At 55.9% G+C, this 19,482-nt stretch overlaps 1 protein-coding gene across 1 annotated transcript in view; it reads left to right on the top strand.

The window, feature by feature from the left end:
• Positions 1 to 19,417, top strand: part of LOC119097001 (E3 ubiquitin-protein ligase NEDD4-like) — a 34,443-nt gene extending 15,026 nt beyond the window's left edge. Inside the window, 17 exon segments of the mRNA XM_037220008.1 lie at positions 6,672 to 6,835; positions 7,348 to 7,547; positions 10,054 to 10,219; positions 10,612 to 10,748; positions 11,757 to 11,892; positions 12,629 to 12,712; positions 13,397 to 13,472; positions 14,566 to 14,733; positions 15,214 to 15,338; positions 15,574 to 15,705; positions 16,262 to 16,359; positions 16,818 to 16,944; positions 17,371 to 17,421; positions 17,423 to 17,479; positions 18,316 to 18,433; positions 18,436 to 18,448; positions 18,930 to 19,417. Coding sequence (XP_037075903.1) covers positions 6,672 to 6,835; positions 7,348 to 7,547; positions 10,054 to 10,219; positions 10,612 to 10,748; positions 11,757 to 11,892; positions 12,629 to 12,712; positions 13,397 to 13,472; positions 14,566 to 14,733; positions 15,214 to 15,338; positions 15,574 to 15,705; positions 16,262 to 16,359; positions 16,818 to 16,944; positions 17,371 to 17,421; positions 17,423 to 17,479; positions 18,316 to 18,433; positions 18,436 to 18,448; positions 18,930 to 19,275 — 2,198 coding nt within the window. The 3' untranslated portion in view covers positions 19,276 to 19,417.
• The last annotated feature ends 65 nt before the right edge of the window (positions 19,418 to 19,482 follow it).

Below are 19,482 nucleotides of genomic sequence, written 5' to 3'. Positions count from 1 at the left end.
CAATTTTTGTGTTGCCCAAGAAAATATCTCAGAGATTATGGCTTTGTCTAACACTCCGTTGTTGGATAAGATTGAACGATTCCCTAGAAATTGCCTTCGCTGAAGCCATGGCCTGAGTTTGACCTGCCATAGATCAGCGACTTTACAACGTATATATAAATTTATGCCAGACGATTCGCTATTCAGTTGTCTACAGCTATCCAAAATTGGCGGGGCTACGCCGTTTCTTCGGAAACCATTCTGGAAAAACCTTCGGGGGTCAATTTAACCCTTACCCGTACGCGTGTTAAAGAACCGCGAAGTGGGGCTGGAATCTAGTGGTTGAACTGGAAGAGTAAAGGAAGAATGTCTATTTTTCGTGCTTCTGTAACTATCATTTGTCTAGAAGACTTATTAACATGGCGCCCGCCCGTCTGGTGGCACTTGTAGTGGCCAAACCATTCGGTTTTGCGGAAGCCGCCACCCAGGCCATCGTTGTCCTTGTTCTCGAGGCCATGTTCAAACCTTTTAAGGTTAATTTGCTTCACTAGTTTATTCTGGAAAAATGGACGCTCTCAAGGCAACATGGGATGACCTTGTATCGCTTTTTAATCTCATTTCAGCCATTTCTATTCAACAATAATGAGACCTCACTCTACTTGAAAATAATAAAACCCATTATTTCCTTTCGGGCCAGGGAACAGAACTTACTTTCTTTGAGTAGGATACCAGGGCACATTACTGTTTCTGGTCAAGGGTTGAATGGCCATTCCGTCCCACCGCAAAGTGTCTTCTGCCTGTCATTCGAGCGACGCGGGTGGGATCTCCTGGTCAATTCGGAGGCTATTAGAGGGATATATCATATCGCATTGTTCCCTCCCTGACACGAGAGGCCTTCTGACCCACGCAGTTGGCCTCGGATCAGTACAGGAGCCCTCATTGATGCAACAACACCCCTGATCGCCGCAGGATTGTCTAACAGACTCATAGGAAACATGGAGCTGGAGTCCACATAGACACCAGTTCCATATTTTTTTCGTGTTCTTCAGAGATATTTGACTCCTGAACGTAGGTTGTAGGTGGGAAAGGGATCCGAAAGTTGTACAACATGGGTTATCCATGTTCCTCTAAATATTCAAGGTTCAGTCGGAATTGATTTCTGATAAAAAAACTGTGTAATATGGGTTTTGAACATGCGCGCTCGCAAGTCATAGCAAAACACCAGCCTCGACGCCCGGCGTTGCAGTCTCCATAGGCCACGCGGTGTCGGCCTTGCGGCTGTGATACTAGGCGAAGGCCAACGAGCGAAACGACAAAGATGACGCGTCCTGAGGAAAATGGTTGGCGAACTAGGTAAATAAACGAATATGTTTGATATAGTGCAAAAGTAAGCTAAGCACAACCTTAATCAAAAAAGTGGATCGGCCAGTACACACTGCTGACCCCCTCCCCAGTGAAAAGTGGGGGGCATGGCCTCGTGCCTTTCCTCCCCTCCCCCTCCCCCCCCCCCTCTCCTCCGTGTTCCTGCACCTATGCCTCACACGACAGTCGGGCGCCTAGCGTTCCGCCGCGCATTTAAGTCTCGGCACCAGTGACGTACTAGCGTTAAGCGAGTATGAAGTAAAAATCTCCGGACGGTTTTGCCTCTCGCATACGGCCTTGAGACTCCTATGCAAAGTTGAAGATGGGAGTTTGGGCATAGATGTTGCGTTTGGGGATGTAGGGTTGGGGAAAGTCTGGATGGGGAGAGGGTTGCTTTCTGATCTGAGGTGTGGGCAGACGTTGAATTTTCAATTGCATGTTTTCAGGCTATGATGAGGACAAGGCTTATGTAAGGTTGTCATATTTTGTTGGCGGGTTCGAGTTCCTGTGAATTATCGAAGAATGGGGGATCAGGCTGTCAATGGATACCAGCCACAAATGGGCTTAAACGGCCATGTAGTAAACTGGATGCTTAGACCCTTCTAACTAATGTATTGCAAGCTTTTGAATTTTAATGGTCTTGCACCAGGAGCTTAATGCTATCCCCAAACTGCATGTTCAGATCACTGCAACCTTGGTACACACCCTGTGGCTAAGCCCATGAGCATTGTCCAATCATGTATGTACTTTCTAGAATCCTCCTTGCTGATACACACTGGCTGCCCTTGCTGTCTTGTTTTCAGGCACTTTTTAAGTATTTTTTAACTCCTCTGCAAAGTCCCATTGGCTTACTGATTTTGCCTTCAGTGTCACACACACTCTTATCATTGGGCCAGGATAGGCATGATCTGTGGGGCTTATAGGCATCAAATTTCCCATGCCTTGCCATCTCTATTTTCTCCCACAACATATTTGAATGATATGCATGTTTAAAACCAGATGAGTGACGGGAATAGTGTGAGGTTAACAGCTCGTAATTTTCACTGCAAATTTCTAGCATAGGTATCTGTTAAATGCAGTGTATTTATGGCCTGACTATGCTTTGCAGTTCTGGTTGCTGCTTTGTATTTTTCTAGAGGTCCTTGTTTGCTTTCCAAATCAGTCCTTAATGTTTTTATAAGCAGCACATGCATAAAAGCTTGGTATGCACTAGAGCCACTTGGTGGATGCTGAATTATAGAGAGGTTGCATGCCTAAGCTGTCCTGAACACCCAGCATTATATGCATGCTGAAGAGATCTTGTCTAACTCTCTACAATGTGCAGTCTGTGCCACGCCTGCTCATGCATGTTCCACTGCTTATGCTCAACATGCTCCACCTGTGTCTGATACTGACAAAATACTGTGCCTTGGGCATGCTAGGGAAGGATTTAGACCATTATAGGAATATCATTAAAATAATAACTTATTTTCCTTACACCAGCCAGGCTTAAAATTATGTTAATGGTGTCCACCCTATCCCACTCACCATGCAGTGCTGTTTTTTCTGTGATGCATAGATTATGTGGGAGCAAAATTGGTAACCCATGCTGATCGACCATATGAGGCAGCCACCTAGTGATTACAGGAGATAACATTTGAGCCTATCCAGGACAGATAATTTGTGTAGCCAACATTGCCTCACCATGTTGGTGCATGAGTACATACTTACATTGTTGCTGGCTCCAAAAACAATAAGAATCATTGCTGTGTGGCCAACATTGCCTCACCATGTTGGTGCATGAGTACATACATCACATTGTTGCTGGCTCCAAAAACAATCAGAATCATTGCTGGGAAATCATGGAGCTTGATATTTTTGAATTGGTAAGTGGCATATGTGAGTTTTGTATGATAACATTGATAAAGAACTAGCACATGATATATATTATATATGGTGCCTATTGAAGCACTTCAACATATCCTAATGGGTCCTGTTGTCATCTGGTCACTGGCCATTGAACCACTCACCAGCATCAGCTAATTAATACCTAACTAGCTAAGCTAACCCAATTTATTAAGCTACCATACCTAATCCCTATTCCTATTCTTACCCCCAACCCTACCTCTATGACTCCACCCCAACCACTTTCTCTAACCCTTCTCCAACTTTAAACCCTGGCTCTATCTCCTACAATACCTCAACTATACCCCTAACTTCCATGCTCAAACCCCTCCCCCCAACACTTCACCATGACACCTACCCCCAGCTTTCACTGTGACTGTGGCCCTCTAGCCCAACCTGGCTGTCATCCATAACCCATGTATATAATACACACACACACACACACACACACACACCGCACGCACGCACGCACGCACGCACGCACGCACGCACGCACGCACGCACGCACGCACACACAACACACACACACATATATATATATATATATATATATATATATATATATATATATGTATATATATATATATATATATATGTATATATATATATACATATAAGGTATATATATATATATATATATAATATATATATATATATATATACATAAATATATATATATATATATCCCTATATTTGGTTGTGTGTTTTGTGAGCCTGATTGAGTTCTGGCTGTTTTGTTATAGGTACCAGACCCTTCCACTCCCAAATCAGATGCAGGGTCATGTCAAGAGAACAAACAGGGCCACCCATCTGTTTCTATTGTTATGTGATGTGAATTGGTGAGCAGAGGGGAATGTGGTGAAATTGTGGTATGCTTAGCTAACTCATTCCATGCCATCCTCATGGAGCCAATGTTAAAGTTTCATAATAGTGTGAGTACTGGCAGCTCAGTGTATTCCTCCATTAAAATGTCTTCCCTGTTCCATGCCCCCTGCAGCTATATATGCACAGTCTCTGTGTTCTTTCAAGAAGCCTGGGGCCACTGGTTTTATATCTTATGATTCTGCACCTCCAAACCTAAGTGATTATTGGGTTTTAAGGTGATTCATGTAATTGTTGTGCAACACCCTACCTTCAAGCCCCACATGGAGCTGGCAAATCTCAGGCCTTTTACCTGCCCCCCCCCCCCTTTCCCTCCTTGTAGGTCAGTCAGCATGGTGTTTGATGCCGAGGGATCTGTGGATGCAAGTCCTTTTGCTCTATGTGCCAGGACCCACATAATCTGGTTATCAATTTGTTACCTTGTTCAAAGCATGTGCCATACAATTACCGAAGCACGGGAACAGACGTAAACCTAACGCAGGTACACACACCATGTACAGTTTACCCCCTAAATGGTTGGGGTTTTGCGAGTTGTTGCTCACAACCACCAATTATGTAAATTACAACTGTGTTAATTTCCATTCATTCGGTGGTCAGGTGGAGCCAACCTTAAAACAAGGTTATGTGACATTTTGCTTGAAAGTTTCATCAGCAGATCTGTACCAGATACACTCTTATTCAAGGCGAACACTTGTTTTTGGCGAGCTTGTATTTTTACTGCCTCTGACCATTGCTCTACAGTTTTCAGCAACTTGATCCGCCGCCCCCCCCCCCCCCCCCCCCCATGCGCCTCAGCGTGCAAGCTGTGTAAATATTTCCACGCTCTATTGCCGTATTGTCAGAACTCCACCTGCAAACGGTTATATCAGTGTGGGGAGTGTAACACACTCAACTGGCTATCAGGTGAGACGGGACGAAACCAGAGCCAGGTATCTACGATCGAACGCTGTTACGTCACAAGGTTGGGCTCCTTGTGACGGGGCAGAGGGCCGACAATAGTCCGGGCGGAAATGTGGGTCGGTGCGTGCAGCCGACCGCGCGCGGGCTCGTGCGGGAGCCGTAGATCCACACACTTTGGTCGTCGCAAATATCGATGTCAGATCCTGATAACCAGAGCATGGTTATCAGGTTATATGGGGCTGACAGCATGGCGCCAGCAAACGTTCCGGGACAAATCAGTTGCCGATCCGCGCACTTTCCTACCTGAAGACGCGCCAGTAAACGGCCGACGGGCAATCTCACCCCTCGTTCTCACCGACTTCGGACACAATACGTCGTGGTCTAGACCGAGAGGGATTAGGTCACGAAAGCTGCGAAGGGCGCAAAGCCTAATACTTAATGTGATCGATGTCCATATATGCTGAGAAAAAAGCGTGAACCCTTCAAACTCAACCGATTGCATGGGTTGAAATTATCAAACCTTGTGAGTTCTGGTGACGAAACTAGCCGGCGCTCATTATAGCGGGCCGTGCTAGTGAGAACAGCATATTAAGCAGGCACCGAAATTGAGTGGGAGGGCTACTGCTGAAGTGCGGTGATTTTCAATACGCGGGCTCTTTTGTTTATTTTGGGTTTTCGAGCACGTCGGCTGCGTTGGGCATTTGGAGCCCGAGCATTAGAGCTCACTATGTCGAAAATGAGAACTTAAGGCCTTTCCTGCTGTAAGCTTCCCCTGCCTGACCCCCAGGTGGCCAGTTTTCAAGGATGTGACATAAATTTGTCCGCGACCGCTTCACGGGACGCCTCTGCTTGCGAGGGCTGACTGCACTGGAGATTGATGCCACAATACATGTAGGGCACCTACTTCTATAGCTGCTGAAAGGCGATGGGGTCTGTTGCCTGTCGTTTTGATGTCATCGCCGTGGTGGTAACAGGCCCGTCTGTTATTGCCTCGCTCGTCCCATACCGCTTAAATCGGCTCACCGGCTGTAGTGTACGTGAGATCAGTGATGCCGGTTACAACGCGCCCGACGCGCCCGAATATAGTGATCGCTGTTTACTTTCCCGTGCCCACTTATACGTGTGGTTCGCAAATGTGGCGAAATCCAATCTAAATCAAGACTCGAGACCCAAGGAATTTTGTTCGCGGAGCTCGGCGCTGCGACCAGTTTCTTTTTAGAGCGCTGATATGGCCGAAAGCTTTGTGGATGTTAAGCATTGCGTATGTGAACGTTGGCGATAACAAGATTTTCTGTGCAGGTGCAAAATGGCTTTCGTAGTCGGCGCGCCATCAAACTCCAATTATTATCAATAAGGTTTATTGTGCGAAATTTTGTGTTTGTACTGAGCTTCATGATTCATAGTTTTGACCAGAAGAAATAACATGGCAAACCCAGGGGTGGACCCGGTGAGCATAGAACCACCTTTCAGGCAGAATCCGGTATATCTCTGGTGGGCAGATGTCAGAGCTAACCTCTCGTGTGGCGCACCTCCAGCTAACGGAACTGCTGTTGCTGAACAGCGACTGCCGTGAACTCCTGTCAGGATTCAACTGGCACTGCCGCGCGTGAGTGTGAGCACCGTCGTGCTGTTCACGCGCCGTTGTAAACGTATGACATTTCCAGTTGGAGGCCACCAAATTGCTGTCCTCCGGGTCATCTCGGGCCACAACCTGGCCAGGAAGGACATCTTCGGCGCCAGCGATCCGTACGTCCGAATCGACCTAGTCCGCGGCGAGGGTGACGATGAGGAGGTGATCGACGCCGTTCTCACCAAAACCAAGAGAAGGGTACGTGCGGGCTCTCGCCGTCGCCGCTACGGGCTCTCGCCGTCGCCACTCGCTGTCCTCGCCACAGAGCATGGTTTGCCATAGCCACGAAATGAAATGTTTTGGCAAAAGGCTGTGCCGACCTCCAAAATGCGGGTGTCCATGATCGGCGGGCATGTACCGGACGCTGTTTACAGCTGCGATGGGGATGTCGATGAGGGATTTGACAGCTGTTGCAACGGCACTGAGTTGTGACGTAATCGGGGCCTCTTCAGCTGACTGCTGGCGCGCTATCGTTGACCCGCTAATCGTGCACTGAGTAATGTCCCTGAAGATGCAGTCCTGTCTGTGTGTGCTGTATGCTTTCTTCCCTGGACGCTCTACTTCATACTGTGGCGCATCTTCTACTGCAGACGATAGCAAACTTGCCTCGTGAAGAAAGCTGTCGCTGCGACGCCCGCTCCGCTGAACTGGTCGGGCCGGCAGCCCCGCCCCGCGCCCCGCCCTCTCAAACGGCCCCCGCCCCGCCCCAGACGCTGAACCCGGAGTGGAACCAAGAGTTTCTGTTCCGCGTGAAGCCGGCCGAGCACAGACTGGTGCTGGAGGTGTACGACGAGAACCGGCTGACGCGTGACGACTTTCTGGGCCGCATCGAGCTGCCGCTGGCCACGCTGCCGCGTCAGAGGCCCGGCCGCTCCATCCCGGAGAAGAATTATGTGCTCCGACCGCGCAGGTGAGCCAGCTGAGTCGGAGGCCGGCGCGGGCTCGGGGTCGGCGGGGCGGACCTGTGGGAGGGAGCGGTCCCTCTCGAAGGTCAGCCGGGCCTTCTCTGTGAAGTTCGGTCGGGTTGTCCTGCCGACTGAGCTGTGGATCGCCGATGAGGCGGACGGATCTGCGTGGGTAAGTCCAGAAGGGGGCGACGCAGGACTTGTCCAGGTGGGGAGGGCAGGGCGGGGGGGGGGGGCTGCTATGGGCGTCAGTGCAGCCGCACAGGGACGAACTGCCGCCAGGTGTTCGTGTAGTGCTGAGCTGATGGTCGACCCTCCCAGCAGCGGAGCTGGGGCATGCTGCGTGCTCCGGTACAAACTGGTGTTCGTGTGGTGCTGAGCTGGTGGTCGGCCCTCCCAGCAGCGGAGCTGGGGCATGCTGTACGCGCCGGTACAAACTGGTGCTCGTGGGACATCCAGTGGAGCCGAGCTGGGCCGCAGTTAGATTGTGGGGCAGGGTTCCTCTGGACCTCCAGCTGTATGTGCTGTACTGGCTGGTGAAGCTGGTATACACACGACGGTTTGGCCCGGTCCCGTGCTGCCGCCTGTTATGGGACTGATGGATCGGCTCACGCCACCGACGGGCTTCCATCTCCGCGGCTTCTCGACGGAGCGAGCCTTTCCCCGCATCTGCATCGCCCTCAAGCGGTCATGACATGGGCCTGCCAAATATGAACCCATCAAATTGATATATTTACTCTGGGTACTCAGGCTGCTACACGAAGTTGGCCGCACCGCCAGTCCTCATGCGCACTCGCGCCATGGATAGCACACCGGGCACACGCCAGCTCGTTACACACGCGCCAGTGGTTCTTTCCTGTTAGCAAGTCCAAGATGTCACCAGCCGCTCTTGACTCAGGCGGCGTTGCCAGCTGCTCCACGGAGCTCGCGACGAATGGGTGTGCGCTGCTGTCTGTGCGGGCGTCAGCCGAGCGGCGCCCGACGCGACGGGCCGGCCGGCGTCTGGCGGACGGCACCGGCGGTGACGCCGGGCGCGCTGCGGGCCGGCCCCTCCTGCCGCCCTGCTGCCGCATTAATGGCGAGCGTGCCGATGGCCGGGCGGCCGCATTCATCATCTGTCCGGCGCGCTCGCCCGGGGCACGGACGCTCGCGCGCCGCCGACGTCTGCGCCCGTCGCTGGACGCGACAGGTGGCGCACGCGGTGCGCTCGACTGGTGCGCGCGCCAGCGACTGGCTAGGCGGCAGGGATGTCGGCGTACGGGAACACCGGGCTCTGGTGCTGTTTCAGGTAAATGTGCCGTGCTTTTGACGGCGGTTGGCCGGACTGCACTGCTGTGGGTGTTGCTTACTGGTGCAGGTGTGGTGCAGTGGGGACCGGATGGGTTTTTGTGCGCAAGAACAGCGTCTTCATAGTGTCCTTCTGCGGCTGTTCTTCGGAGAGAAAAATCCGCGTGCCACTAGGGTGAATCGTGTGCCTCACGATATTTGTCAAGATGGCGCTGGGGTGTGAGACGGTGCTCGTGGTCAGCGGCAAGCGGATATAGACGCTGGTCATGTTCATCACGTCCACTAGTGGTGAGAGCGCTTGCTTCCGGTAGCGGCCAATGTTGCGGAGCGGAACGCATTAGCACAGCAAGAGTCTGTGTTGTGTAATGATAGGTTAGTAACGGCCGATTTTGTTGCCATCAGATCTGAATGTAAAGGGACCTCTCTGTGATCGGCGGCCAGTTCTGAACTGGCTACTGTCGGCGGCTCACGGGGTACGGGTGGGGGGGGGGGCCTCCCCCCGTACCTCCCCGGGACCGCCGACGACACGAGTTAGCACTCCGCGTGCACCGAGCGGAAACCCGTCAGCGGGTCTCATCACGCTGTGTGTGAAGGCGTAGTGATGCGATAGTGGCGCTGGGTCACGTTTGCCCGTCGTTTCGCCCGAACCCCCACTTCCACGTCACCCGCGGAGATGTAGTATAGGCACCGAAGTGGCCGTTAGATTGGGTGGTGCGCAGCTGCAGCTGCTTCTCAAAGAATAGCCGGGCGTGTTGGGTTAATGTCTGTTGCATTGATGCCTGACACCGTAGGCTAGTCAGGTAAGCTTACATCCCCTGAAATTTCGCAGCCTTTGGCGCCGACTGAGTAACATGAAAGCGTCTTCATTATTTCATGTGCTTGCAATGGGTAACAGTAACAGTGAAACGATAAACTGCATCGCGCCAAAGTCAGTCGCGCCAAAGTCGCGCCAGTTGCGCCCTCCCAGATAATTCCGGATCTGGTTGTGGTCGTCCAATGACTTGAACAGTGGTTGTGAGCAAACCACGCTGAACGTCGCTGGAGGAGAAGCCGGGTGACTGATCTCACAGCCATGCTAACGTAGCCAGTTGTTGCGTGCCGTTGGAAGACGTGCGATGTGAGAGGCGCGCTCCAGCAGTGCAAACCTGCAGATCGGTTGGAGCGTGCCTCGTGTGCGTCCGGCGGCCCGCCCGGCCGAGCTGTGACGAGCGCCGCCGCCCCCAGCGCCCGCTCGCACGTGCGCGGCCACCTGCGGCTGTTCCACGCGTACGTGCCGGATCCGTCCGGCCTGCCGGACGACGACGAGTCGCTCGAGGAGCCGTCCGAGCCCGGCCCCGACTGGGAGGTGCTCGACGCCGAGGGGGACGGCCCCGATGGCGCCAACGCCCAGGTGAGGCGCCCCGGCCGGCCGGCGCCGCCGCGGGCCGCGGGCCGCGCACCGCGACACGGCGGGGCCAGCCGCGTGGGGTCCTCTCAGAGTGTCGCTGGCCTCGCCGCAGCCCGTCGTTGCCGTTTTCAGACCGGCGCCGCGAGATGGTTTGTGTGGTGAACTAGGGCCTGTGTTGGGGTCTTCGTTCGGGTTTGTTGACATGTTCCCGCCGACAGGTGTCACCGTTGTGTTGAATGTGCCGCTTTTAATACACATAATTTATCCATTCCCGTTGCTGTAGGTGTGCACGGACATGGCACAGCTGTAAGTGGTGTGGTCTTGGACCCCGTTGTCTCGCGCTGACCGTTAATGAGCCGCGGCCGGCGTATCTGTGACCGCGTCCGGCCCGCCAGCAGCCGGCCGCCTCGTCGTCAGACTCGGCGATGGCGCCGTTGCCGCACGACTGGGAGGAGCGCCAGGACGCCATCGGACGCGTCTACTACGTCAGCCACGCGCTGCGCCTCACGCAGTGGGAGCGGCCGGACGCCGGGTGCGTACTGGTGCCGGCCGCGCTGTCGGCGGCGAACTGCGTCGGAGTCGGGCAGTGGCTGGCCACGGTGCGAGCGAAGCCGTAGACCGAGCCAATGTACTGCAACTGTCGAAAAATCAAGCTGATTCCCACGCAGGACTTGGCGGCAATGATCTGCATTTGGAGTCACGCCGTCTTCTTCCAACGGCCAGCGTTGGCTTGCCGGCAACATTTTGCTCAAACTGACAACCGATTTAGACTCTCCGAATGAAACGCGCCAAGGTCGGTGAAAATAGTTGTTTAACCTTGTGGCAATAACGCCATCATGTTAACAAGAGCGTTCCGCTTCAACACTGACATTTGCCTGATGTGTGCGTTGCCGGTCGCTCTGGTTATGTGTTGCACATCAAGTACTACATTTTAAAATGGTAGGTGCCTTTTTCTGCTCACGTTTCCTACACGCACTAAACGGGCATGCAGTATGTGCTGATTTGTGGGACGGCTTTTTATCGGTACCAGCATCCAATCGGCGTCTCTAACCGCTTTAGCTCATCTGGCTCAATGAACATGTTCGCGGAATGTGCCCATGTTTTCTCGCTGCGCTCATGCGGCGACTCGGGTCGGGTTTCACGTCTCCACGGCTGCCGGCGACGGTGGAGGGTGTCGGGAGCGGCCGCCGCCCGGCCAACGGCACTACCTCCGCCGCCGGACGGCGACCCTGACCTGGGGCCGCCGCCCGGCCAACGGCACTGCCTCCGCCGCCGGACGGCGACCCTGACCTGGGGCGGCCGCCCGGCCAACGGCACTGCCTCCGCCGCCGAACGGCGACCCTGACCTAGGGCGGCCGCCCGGCCAACGGCACTGCCTCCGCCGCCGGACGGCGACCCTGACCTGGGGCCGCCGCCCGGCCAACGGTACTGCCTCCGCCGCCGGACGGCGACCCTGACCTGGGGCCGCCGCCCGGCCAACGGTACTGCCTCCGCCGCCGGACGGCGACTCTGACCTGGGGCCGCCGCTCGCCGCCGGCAGGACGACACAAGTGGCCACCTCGGACGAGTCGCAGCGCAGTCTGGACTCGGCGCACGAGGTGTACCGGCGCCGCTTCCACATCAGCGCCGACGACTCGGACTCCACCCACCAGGACAACTCACCGCTCGTGGACCAGGTCAGCGGCTTCCGCGGTCGGGCGCTCCTGGCTGGCAGTTGCCCTGTGGAAGCACGGGCTTATTTCCCGCTTGTTTATTCAGTACGCGATCCTGCCACACTGAAGTGCGTCTAACGCGGCGCCCTTCTGTTTATTCGGTTACCTTGCCTTTAGGTGGCATTCGATCCTGCTACTGGGAAGAAACACTCTTGGTGCATTGTTCTTTCTCTTGTCCACTGCTCTTCTCAAGCGTGTTTCTCGTCCCATACCGTCCTTCGTTTGGTGCATCCAATGTCATTAGGTTTTAATGTCATCAAACTGACTTCCTCGTCGTAATGAGCTCGTGCTGCCGTTCCCTCGTTTTGGGGTGAAAGCGGGAGGGATGGTGTGGTAATGTATCATCCTCGTTCCTATAAAACTGAGGCGATCAACATGCCTTTGCAATACCTGGTTGCTTTGTCTGCATGTCAATCACTCTGCCTTACATTGCTGACTCTGACGCCCGGCGCTCCGGCTGCCATCTCGCTGGGCGGACGCAGCTGTCCAACATTGACGAAGATGAGGAGGGTTGCGGAGATACCGATGATGAGCAGCACGAACAGGTGCATTCCCCTTCCATGCCCCTCTGGTGCAGAGCCCGTGCCCCTGTCTGGCCGTAGTCAGTGGTACCGTAACGTAGCTGCACCCGAGCGCGCACCGGCCGCCGGCGCGCCACGCGCGCCACGCGCCGCCGCTCAGCGCGCCGTGTCGCCGGCAGCTGCTGAACAGCGTGTCGCTGCGGGAGGAGGCCGAGGCCAGCTCGCGGCGCGGCTCCACCGTCTCCACGTCGGCGCCGGCGGATGTGAGTAGCCGGCGGCGCGGCCAGCCGACCGGCCGGCGCAGCCCTGCACCCGGAGGCCATGGTGCGGCGCTCAGCTGAGCGGTGGCGAGCTCCAACCGCAGCTGAGCCCCTGCGAGGTGGCCCGCCCAGCTGAGCGGGCCCCGCAGCGCCGTCCGCTCACGGATCCCTAGCGAGGTGTCCCGCCCAGCTGAGCGGGCCCCGCAGCGCCGTCCGCTCACGGATCCCTAGCGAGGTGTCCCGCCCAGCTGAGCGGGCCCCGCAGCGCCGTCCGCTCATGCGAGCTGCGAGCTGAAATGGCTGGCAGCGGCGAGTGAATGGAAGGTGTATAGTGTTGTGACCTCCGCCTTACTATGGCTTACAGGACAAAGCGCTGTTTGGTTTTACGAACCCAAAATTGAAATGATTCCCATGTATTACCTCAGTCTGCCTATTACATCAGTAAAATCAAGTGTTCGAAGTCGCGAGTAAAGTAAAGTAAACTTTACCCGCTTTGTTTCGTCATTGTTCGTGTTGGCCTCTGGTCCCAAAGAATAAGCACGACCTAACCCGTCAGCATCTATGGACGAGGGCTAAAGAGCGCCACCGATTCCGAGCGGAGGTCGTGCCGGTGCCGCCCGGCGCCGGCGGCGGTGACCTCTGGCAGCGCGTGGGCCGTGCTGACCGGGGCGGTGGGGCTCGTTACAGCCGGAGCTGAGCCCCGAGGGTCTGCCAGCCGGCTGGACCGTACAGAGGGCGCCCAATAACCGGATCTTCTTCATCGGTGGGTGACGGCGCTCCAGCGCCGCGCCGGCTCGAGCCAGCCCACTGTGGCCGTGTGTGCTGTGCGTTCAGAAAGACAGTCTCTCCGTCTGGAGCGGTTTCTTCCCGTACAAAGTCTGTGATAGCCTCACGAGCCTCACGGATGTTTATGGCCGTCGGAATTTGGCGTCAAGTCCAGCGACCAGCGCTGGCAGCGTTTGGCACCAGGTCCAGCGACCGGCGCTGGCAGCGTTTGGCACCAGGTCCAGCGACCGGCGCTGGCGGCATTTGGCGCCAAGTACTGCGACCGGCGCTGGCGGCATTTGGCGCCAAGTCCAGCGACCGGCGCTGGCGGCATGTGGCGCCAGGTACTGCGACCGACGCTGGCGGCATTTGGCACCAGGCACTGCGACCGACGCTGGCGGTATTGCGAGCTGACGCCCGCGCAGCACAGTGTCCCGCGTCGCGCCGGGGTGTGTGTGCCAGGATCATACTATGTTTGGAAGCCGAGGCTCATTTAAACAAAACGGAAAATTGGGAACACTAAACGAGAGAGCGCATGCGACTATACGAACATTTATGGGTATTTGGCTTGCACCTGAATAAGCGTCTACGTCTATGTTAAAAACCTGATGTGCAGTAAGTTCACATCTCTGGGGTGTGTTGAGTGGTTCCCAGCCAAGCACGCACATGTCAGTACTTTACTGACATTGGGTGCCAGAATCCACGCCCAAGCATGCACGCAGTCCATTCTTAAAACGAGAGGATACCCGCATCCCCCGTAGTGCCACCCTGGACTCGTGCTCTAGAGCCACAACGCTATTATGAAGAAGTGATGCGAGTGCGGCTGGCGCTGTGGGCTGCTCACTGGTGGCGACATCCAATAAAGATCGAGTGGCGTGCAGTAAAATCAGGACGAGCTGCATGCGTTGCAGGCACTTTTGAAAGGTTGGAGAACGAAACAAAGCCATGTCAACCAATGCGACATTTGCGAACAAACTCCCGAAGGTTTTTGTACGTCGAAAAACGCCCTGAACTCTGTCAAGTGCGGGCAGCTGGGCCGAGCCGGCGTCCGGTCGCTTTGTGAGTTGACGGGGCGCGCGCGTGGCCGCCAGACCACTGCAACAAGACGACGACGTGGATCGACCCGCGCACCGGTCGGCCGACGCCGCTGCCGGACGAGCCGGGCCAGCAGCGGCGCGCTGACGACGAGCTGGGCCCGCTGCCGGACGGCTGGGAGGAGCGCGTGCACGCTGACGGACGCATCTTCTTCATCGACCACAGTCAGTGGGGCCGGCGCGGCGGCCGCGCTCGCCGTTGGCCCGCGCGGTCCGTACGCGCGCTGCGCGGGCGCGGTGGCGTGCTCGTGTCGTGCCGTCGGACGCCAGGCACGCACGGACGCCTGGCATCTCCCCCGTCAGCGCACTAGGCCCGCGTGCCCGCTCTTTGTACGATGTCGGTACTCGCGTTCGGTGTATGGGAAAAGTGTGGGCTGGACGTAATACCTTGTGCTCAACATAGGCACACCAAATAAGTTCAATAGGTGGCTGTGTTAGTGGTACCTATAATTTTTTTTCATTTTTGGAGATAACATCCTTGACGTTGTCTTTTTCGTCACTGAGAATATCACCCGGAATGTTTTGTTTCCAAGACGACAGCCGCTTGCCCCATCTCCAGCCTCCCCCATTGGCTGGCGTGTCGTGACTGAACCCTTGCCGCTCGCATTTCGGCTCTGTTCTGTACGGCTGCATGCCGTGCCGCAGAGAACCGGACCACCACCTGGGAGGACCCGCGCCTCCTCAACCCCAGCATCGCCGGCGAGGTGGTACCCTACAGCCGCGACTACAAACAGAAGTACGAGTACCTGAGAAACCAGCTGAAGCGACCGGTCAGTGACCCGGGAACGGGGACGAGGAACATCGGGGACTGAGCCGGGCGTTGCTGGGCGCTCCGTGTGGATTTTATGCGTATCTTGTCGTATTTTGTCTACATGGGATCCTGGTAATGGTTGTTGGTGAGACTCGCTGCTGCCTCATGTCAGACCGCGGTACGTCGGCGCCGGCGGCTGAGCGTTGGCCCGACGTGTGCGCGGATTTAATGATCACTCAGTGGCCCTGCTGCAGTCGGGCGTGCCGAACAAGTTCGAGATCAAGGTGCACCGCAACTCGGTGTTCGAAGACTCGTTCCGGATCATCACGTGCGTCACCCGGGTGGAGCTGCTCAAGACGAAGCTGTGGATCGAGTTCCACGGAGAGGTAACGGCGCTGCGTGCGCCGGCGGTGTGCTGTGCGCGCCTGGGGCCGATGACGATGCTCAGCGCGGCTTCTCCGCTGCCGAACGGTTGTGTTGGTGCGCTGTGGTCTGCTGATGGTGTTGGTCGACGTGTGGACATGTGACGCCGTCATGCGCTCTGACGTGGTCCGGCCGCATTCTCTGGAATCGCAGCTGGCTTCACAATGGACGTGAAGATCTGTACTCAGGCGTGGATCCTTGGCGGAGGCTGCAGGCTGTCGTCCTGTGCGGGGTCATCGTTTGTGGGGTTTTTTTCTTGAACCTCGCTGGACATTGCCCAACATTGGCGACATTCACTCGCCTATTACAGCGAGGAGACGTGCTCGCAAATGTGGTGGGAAACACCCAGAGATGAGCAGCACGTTGAATGGCACGGCGGCCCACAGCCCACCCACGCGAGCGCTCCACCGACGGCGGTTCTTCGGCTCAGCACTGGGGCCAGGCTCGGGGGCACCAGGCGTGCCCACCAGCGCCCCCCCCCCCCCCCCATGGCCCCTGACCCGTCCGTCTGATCGACAGCCGGCGTACGACTACGGTGGCCTGTCGCGCGAGTGGTTCTTCCTGCTCTCGCACGAGATGTTCAACCCCTACTACGGCCTGTTCGAGTACTCGGCCATGTGAGTGCCGGACGGCCGGCCCGGGCGGCGCTGGGGTTGGCCGCTCCGCCGCACCAGGGTCGCGTGCGTCTGGCCCGAATACGTTCGGCAATGGGGGGGGGGGGGGGGGGGGCGGGGGAAGCAAATTATCGGAACTGCGTGGCAACGGGTCGTGTTGAACTGCGCTGCTATATCCCGGCACTGGACTGCACTGCACTGTACCGTATTGTGGCGTGGCGTGCCTCGTCGCTGGCAGCGCCTTGCGCTGTGCTGTGGAGCGCCGTTCTGTTCGGCGCTGTACATCGCTACTGCACTTGTAGCGCACCTTGTTTGTACCGCACTGAACTGCACTTGCTCTGCAGAGCGCATGGGTGCCCAGGTATCCCTCCTGCCCAGCGTGTCATCGGGACACGCTATATGGCCTGTGTCATGAAGCTGACCGCCCCGCGGACGCCTCACGCGCCCGCTCGCTCATCAGGGGACAACTACACGCTGCAGATCAACCCAGCTTCGGGCCTGTGCAACGATGATCACCTGTCCTACTTCAAGTTCATCGGCCGGGTGGCCGGCATGTCTGTGTTCCACGGCAAACTGTTGGATGGTGAGGCCACCTCGGGCTGAGGGATAGCGGTGCGGCTGTTTGACGAGCGTATTGTGACAATAGTGAATATGAAATACGCATGAGAAAATTGTGAACAAGTTTGGTGTTCGCCGGCTGGGTGCTGATGTGCAGCTTTTGTATCGACGTTTTACAGAAGTTACATGATATGTGCGGGCTTTGACAGAAAAAACATGTGGCCGTCGTTGAGGATGGACATGCAGCCAAGACGAAATTAATTGTCACCGTCGTTACCCACTGCCTTGTTCACGTCATTCACTCATTCATTCACTACCTACTTCACAAGTGCGATAAGCGGGTGACGGCACCTGCAAAGTGTGGATGCCGTCGGACACGGTGCGCCCATTTGGCCTGCTTGCCGTGGCGCTGCTGGCCTCTGACGAGGACGCCTTGACGGTGGTACTCTGCCGCAGCTTTCCTTCATCCGCCCGTTCTACAAGATGATGCTGGCCATGCCCATCGAAGCTGAAGGACATGGAGAGCGTCGACTCGGAGTACTACAATTCCCTGATGTGGATCAAGGTGAGAGTACGACAGCTCCCTTATGCGCTCGAGGTAGAAGTACTGCACTCCTACATGTGGAGCGGGGTGGATGAGTGCTTCGACTCGTGCCTGAGATGGGGACAGAGCACTACGATTTTGTGGATGTGGTATGAGGTGGAGAAGTGCACAACTTCCCTATGGCATCTGAGTGGAGCACTGCTCTCCTGTATACCTGGTGACAACACAGTGGAATGAACTTCGAAGGGTGCTGTTAGTTCACCATTTCTTCAGTTCGCTATTGCTTTCACCGCCGTGTCCTGGATTCTACCAAAATATGTAGTTTTGCTGCGGTAATTTGACCCCTTCTAGTGTGCGATTTACGTGCACAAGAAAACAGTGGTGTGCGTAGCAACCTGCGTGGCTGCAAAAATGCAGAACCAACCTTATCCAAATGCATTGCATTGCACTGCCCTAAATAGCCGGAGTATTTTTTCTGTCTTGTATTGCGACCGTAAGTGGTGCGGTGGTGAGCTCATCTGCCCCATGCCCGTAAGGCTCCCCTGATCGGCTTCTGAGTGCACCATAAATCACATGTCTTAATCCAGCCGGCTTGAAATGTCCAAACTCTGCACAACACTGCATAAATGAGGGTCAAAAATCGGTATCGACCTGCCTGAGAACTTTAGCCTGGGGCAGCAGCTCCACGAATCACTCAGAAATATGGGGGACTCCTCGACCACTATGTAAACGGCGACCGACGTAGATGGCAGCGGTGCAGATAACCAATGAAGTTGACGCGCCGTCAAGCCTCAGACGGCCAGTGGCGCGTTTGGTTTCGCTGCTGCGTGGACCGACGGAGTGGTGTCTGCCTCCAGGACAACGACCCGGCCGACCTGGAGCTGACCTTCGCCGTCGATGAGGAGAATTTCGGAAAGAAGAACGAACGCGAGCTCAAGCCGAACGGCGCCAACATTCCAGTGACGAATGAAAATAAAATGAGTATATCGGGTGAGTTGAGCTTAGTTGGCCGGCGACTGGACCGTGGTTTAGATAGCTGCGAACGAGGGCCGGCCGTCATTTGGTGTTTGCGAGCACACGCGTCGCCAACTTTTTGCAACGTTTCCGTGAGTCGTGTCTTTCGACGTGTGGAAGGTGGACGCTCGTTTGCTTTGTGGCTGCTCAGAAACGGCCATTGTTTCCCTTCCCGTGGATGTTTCAGTGCGACATTGCAGCGGAGTGTCCTGAGTGAATGGTGATCTGACCAGTATGGAATTGTCTGTGGCGCACTGAAGTCCCCTTTTCGCTCACGGGCGCGCATGGCCCCTGCTCCGCAGCTCTGCCCCGGATCGTGGCCTGACGCCCCTGCAGCCCTGTTCACGAACGCGTCCTGCGCCCCTTCCCCACCGATCTGCCAACGAAGGTGTTCTGACGACCCGTCGCCCTGCAGCGCTGCCCACGAGCCTGTGCTAACGACTGTTGCCGCCCGCAGCCTGATCATCGAGTGGCGCTTCGTGTCGCGGATCAAGCCGCAGATGAACGCCATCCTGGAGGGCTTCAACGAGATCGTGCCGCTGCCGCTGCTCAAGATCTTCGACGAGAATGAGCTGGAGCTGCTCATGTGCGGCCTGGGCAACATCGACGTCAAGAACTGGAAGCAGAACACCGTCTACAAGGGCGACTTCCACGCCAACCACATCGTCATCCAGTGGTTCTGGCGGGTATGCTCTGGCCAGCGCTGGAGGAGGACCGTTGGTAGGGCGGATGGAGTGCGGAGATGGTCAGTGAACGGGTCGGAGGAGATTGTTCCAGTATTGCTTCTCCGCCATTTTCGTTGAGGTGATCTTTGATGCAACCGAGCGACCTCGACCGAGCTTAGTTCTGTACCAAGGAGCTAGTTTGGTTTGGCAACAGGTTTGCACCTCGGGTTGAGGGCCACAGGTGAATATCGGAGAGGTAATTCCATGGTGTGAATGAAGGTGGCCACATTTGTATTTTGTTGCCCATTTTCCCTTGATATCGTATCACACTTACGGCCAGGCTGT

Source organism: Pollicipes pollicipes, unplaced genomic scaffold, assembly GCF_011947565.3.
Source record: "Pollicipes pollicipes isolate AB1234 unplaced genomic scaffold, Ppol_2.1 Scaffold_2312;HRSCAF=2712_pilon_pilon_pilon, whole genome shotgun sequence".
NCBI lineage: Eukaryota > Metazoa > Arthropoda > Thecostraca > Pollicipedomorpha > Pollicipedidae > Pollicipes > Pollicipes pollicipes.
This window is presented reverse-complemented; position numbering and strand designations above follow the sequence as displayed.